We start from the raw sequence: 4,885 nt of genomic DNA on the forward strand, positions 1-4,885 counted from the left end.
CAATGTTATATACTTAAAAGTTGCTGAGAGTCAGTCTTAAATGTTCTCACCACAAAAATAAAATGGTAATTATATGACATGATGGAGGTGTTAGCTAACTACGCTGAAAATCATTTCACAACATATGTCAAATCTAGAAGCCGTATACCTTAAATTTGCACAGTGTTATATCTCAATTATATCTCAGTAAAGCTGAAAAAAATAAAAGTGAAGATATTTACCAGTGGGTTATGGGTCTTAAGGACATTTAAAATATTTTACTTCCAGGCATTGGGGTGGAGTGTTGTGGAGTATGGAGTTGAGGGGGACACTGCACATATCGTATACAGATTCTATAATGCCCGTTGACCTTCTTGCCTTGACAGTGTGTGCTGGAACGGAGAATAAGCTGAGCTCGCTCTCTGACCTGGAGCAGCAGTACCGAGCCCTGCGCAAATACTATGAGAACTGCGAGGTCGTCATGGGCAACCTGGAGATAACCAGCATCGAGCACAACCGGGACCTCTCCTTTTTACGGGTAAAGATGTCTCTTTCTTTCTCTTCTTTGTGAATGGACAGGTGTCACGATGCATAAAGACAGGCCCGCTCGCTTGCCCCTGATGGCTCTGCTGTTCTGGCCAGCAGGGAACATGACTGTAGGCAGGAGATAAGAGATACGAAGGCGCACCCAGAGAGAGCACACGAGTCACGATGCCACCGTGATTGACATCCTGAGTTTAGAGCAGTCACTGTTGCCCTGAGCGTGATAAAAGATTCCGTCAGGGTGTAGCACTTTTCATCCAGCAAGTCTGTCTGTCTCTGAANCATATTTTTCCATGACACTAGGCCAACAGTAGATGTAAATAATTATTAATTTCTTAATTCATAGTTCATATAGGCATTTGTTTGAAATTTAGGCAAAAATTTGGCTTAATTTTTGCCTTTTCCCTCTTGTTGTCTTTCTTGTGTAAGCAAATGAATGTAGTGCCGGTTTCCAGACCCATAACAAGCTTGGAAGCAATAATTGATTTTTAATATTAACATGGGTATTGTTAATGTTTCTTCATTTTGCTTCTAATATATTTTCCCCATGAACCAAATGAATAATTTTGGTAATCAACCTTTTTATATTGCTTCGAAATCCTAATTATAGTTTTAATTTTTTACTGAATGAGGATTATGTAGTTCACTCACTGTTGGATGTACATCATAAGTCAAAAAGAATAAAAAGCCATGTTTGCAACTATAGCTACATTTGCAATGGAATCATACCAAATAGAATAATTGGTAAATTTATTAAAGCCTCACATATAGCTTTACTCCTGGAGTGACAGTTGGAATAAAAATTCTAGGGAGCACATGTAAGTTCAGGATTTTTGAAGCTTGAACTATTTGTAAGCTTATAGTTTAAGGATTTTGTAATAGTGTTGGAAAACGGGGCTGAATTTTGTTAAACTTGTTTTGGCTGGTGAAAAAGATTTTTCAATTCTGTTTGATAAACAGCCTTGTGAAATCAATGCAACTTGATGGGTTAAGCATTGTCTTGTATACATTGCCTGATTGTAAAATCGATTGACAAATGCAAGTTGTGAGGCATGCAGTGAAGGCATCATGAAGAGAAATACAAATGATTTTTCCACATCTATCCAAAGTAGTTCTTTTAAAATTAAGTCTGTCTTGGAAGATAAAAGAAGATAGAGAAGGGGGTCAAATATATGGTGATGGAAGAATTGACTGGGTGCTGAACACACAATGTAATTTTTAGATAATGTGTTATGGAAATGTACACTTGAAACCTGTATAAGTTTACTAACCAATGTCACCCCAATAAATTTAATTGAAAGAAGATAAAAGTTATGAGAAATATATTACTGATTATAAGTAGCTTGAATCAAACGTAAATATACAGGAAAGCCTCACTGAGACAAAACTATTTTTAGATGTAACTGTGTAGTAAAAACTCCAAANGCAAAATATTTTAATTCCTTTGGGTTACAATGTGATTTCTTGAATAGCTTGTGTCAACACTAGCTACCACTGCCTATCTGGGATTGTTTTTAGCTCATTAAATACCCGATAGAATGACTTGTATAGGGGAGATTGTGCTGGGGAAATTGATTGGAATTAGGTTGAGAAAAGTAGTCATATTTTAGAGGCCTTAAAAATTAAAGGGGAAAACACCATTTAAATGAAATATCTATGCATATGGCGTAATAAGTTGGGTCCACCTTATAATACAATACATGTGGATGTATTATATTACCTAAAAGATTATGTAAGTGCCATATTTTCTAATACTTCATGTCAGTTTTCACTCTGTACACATTTTGATTAGACTGCGTAGTAAGGGAAAGCAAGTCTGAATTTAAGTTTCCCTCTGTAACTTTGTAAATTAAAAAAAATGGTATATTCGTAACGCCATTAAATGGCAGGCAAGTAAACAAGATTCCTATATCAAGTATTTGTATTCTTTAACTAATGACTCATTGAGCACAATAGTCTAAGTTTTTCTTTCATGTCACTAATTGGGACAGATGGCAAGAAATGACTATGATGCTCGACATTCAAAATACTTAGAACTAACCATCATTATGTTCAAAGAAACTGCACCTTCAAGAAATACATTGGTCAAGTCAGCGGGCATTAGAATAGATAGGGAATTCCAACGTTTTATTTGATTTCTCTTTTTTTGTATGAATTTCATGTAAAACATTTGTGGTAAAATATATTTGCTGTATTTAAATGACAAAAGTTTAGCTGGGTGAGATGGAGAATACTAAAAAGGAAGCAGAAAGCATAATATTTAAGCATAGCTGTTGGGCCAATGCACACATTCTTGGTTAAATGGAATTTTCAAAGCTTTGCTCATTTCTGAAAGCTGTTCCTAAGATGGTTAAACATAATACATGTGCAATTTTGTATGTATTTACAGCTAGCTTTTAAATTGAAACTTGATTTTTGTACTATATCTAATCATAGAACTTGTATTGAATTTGGAAAAAGCTATGTAATTTACACTTGGCCTTGAAAAAGAAAAGCAAACCTTTTTTCCTTCAGAGGTTAAATACCATCTAATTTGAAAATATACATTGACTCAAAAGCCTAATGCTTTACAGAAGTCCTGCATGATAAAGCAAAAGATAAAATGTCTATATTCTCGCCTTGGCTGTAATATAAGCATATTTTTAAAACTTTCTCCTTAATCATTTAAATGACATATTAAATTAAAATATTTAACAAATTTCTCTCTATATTAAAATATTAAATACAAACTGAAGTCAGTAGTTCATATAAAAAGATGTATATTTAGTAGATAATAAACATTTGAAGGAGTATTGGAAGGAAGGATAGATATAAGAAGCATATCAGAATAATTTATAATCTAATATATAAATATATATGCATATATTATAAATATAAATTAGTGACCATTTATGCTTATATATGTAGATATTAGCAACAATTTTCTAGGATCGAGTCAAATTAGTGTAAAATGTTAAACCTATATAACATTTCTGAGAGAATATTATTAAAAATAAAACTGCTTAACAGAGGTTTGTTTTTTTTCCCCCAAGTTCCTAAGTTGGAATGCACCTTCCAGAAAACAAGGCCCTTGTTGCAAATGTATTTAAGTTAAAAATGAATTTGTTAGGATGTTGAACAGATGCGAAGTATTTCTTTATACCTCTGGGGCTGTGGCACTTAAATTTGGCTGAAATGGTGGGTAGAATGAATTTATAGTCTTTTAACCTTAANTTCAAATATGCTAAAAGCTCTCCATTTTATATAAAATCTCACTTCTCCAGATAACCACATCATGGTTCATTTGTACTCCTAGTAGCTTCCCTCCAAAGTACATAGTCTGTCTGATACTGACACGTACACTAAGCACAGTCCATGTAAAAGAAATCTAGTTATATTATGCTATTAATCCCAATAATATTTGAATTGTATGAGTGAATAGTAAACTTGCTTTAACCTATCTTGTGGATTACGTAACCCTCAGACATACTTATGTAACTATAGTTCACTGAGCAACTTCTTATAGAGGTGTTCAATTTCCCTTCCTCTAAGAATGACCCAAAACTTTAATGTGTTTAGAGAGACATCATGGATAAAGATCTCAAATTTTATTCTGGAATCCACTTCTCTCTTTACGAACTTAAGAAATTACTTTTGTTCCTAAAGATTTTCCATCCTTATTTTCATCTCTAATTAGCAGGGTTGTTTATATGTTTTGTTGTTTTGTCTGAAAGCACTTGAATTTCTGTGATTCATGAGAGCAGTTTATCCAGGTACCCCCTTTACCTCTTTCACTTTGATTAGTCAGTGTCTAGAACAAAGCCTAAAATACAGGTTTTTATTAAGTATCTGTTCAATGGATTAACAAATGTTTTTAATACCTAATTATATATCACTATTTTGCATATGACATATTCTCTAGGTGAATGACTATGTGAGGCTCTCCTCATGTTATTTCAGTGTGAGACAACCATAAGTCAGATATGTGGGCATAAGACACAGGCTGTGTCCATCAGAATCTCCTCCCATGAGGATCTGAAATTGTGATTAATAGCATTCAGTTTCTGTATCAGTTTCTTGACCACGGGGTAAGAGAACACAACATCTTTTTTCTTGTGGTTTCAATGTCAGAGGGAGTTATTCAGACATCAGAATGGAGCCAACACATTGAAACAGACATAGAGAGCAGAGAAAGACCATTCATCCCAAATTACTGATGAAGAAACCATTCATTTTTAGGTCCCAGTCTGCTTCTGAAGACTGTTTGCATTCTAGCCATTGAGTCCATAAGATACCCCTGGAACTTGATAGTAACTTTGAAGTAATTTCCCCCTTTTTCCTTAAACTAGATAGGGTTGTTTTATTTTACTGTAACTAAAATATC

The 4,885-nt window shown here is 33.9% G+C and overlaps 1 protein-coding gene across 1 annotated transcript in view; it reads left to right on the forward strand.

Moving 5' to 3' along the window:
* Positions 1 to 337: 337 nt before the first annotated feature.
* The window catches only part of LOC109377264 (receptor tyrosine-protein kinase erbB-4-like), a gene marked incomplete at its 3' end in the record, with an annotated part of 174,193 nt that continues 169,645 nt past the window's right edge, over positions 338 to 4,885 (forward strand). The window contains exon 1 of the mRNA XM_019633571.1: positions 338 to 517. Within this exon, the coding sequence (XP_019489116.1) occupies positions 338 to 517 (180 nt within the window). The remainder of the gene's footprint in view (positions 518 to 4,885) is intronic.

The sequence above is a fragment of the Hipposideros armiger genome, unplaced genomic scaffold (assembly GCF_001890085.2).
Source record: "Hipposideros armiger isolate ML-2016 unplaced genomic scaffold, ASM189008v1 scaffold_1344, whole genome shotgun sequence".
In the NCBI taxonomy this organism is placed as follows: Eukaryota; Metazoa; Chordata; class Mammalia; order Chiroptera; family Hipposideridae; genus Hipposideros; species Hipposideros armiger.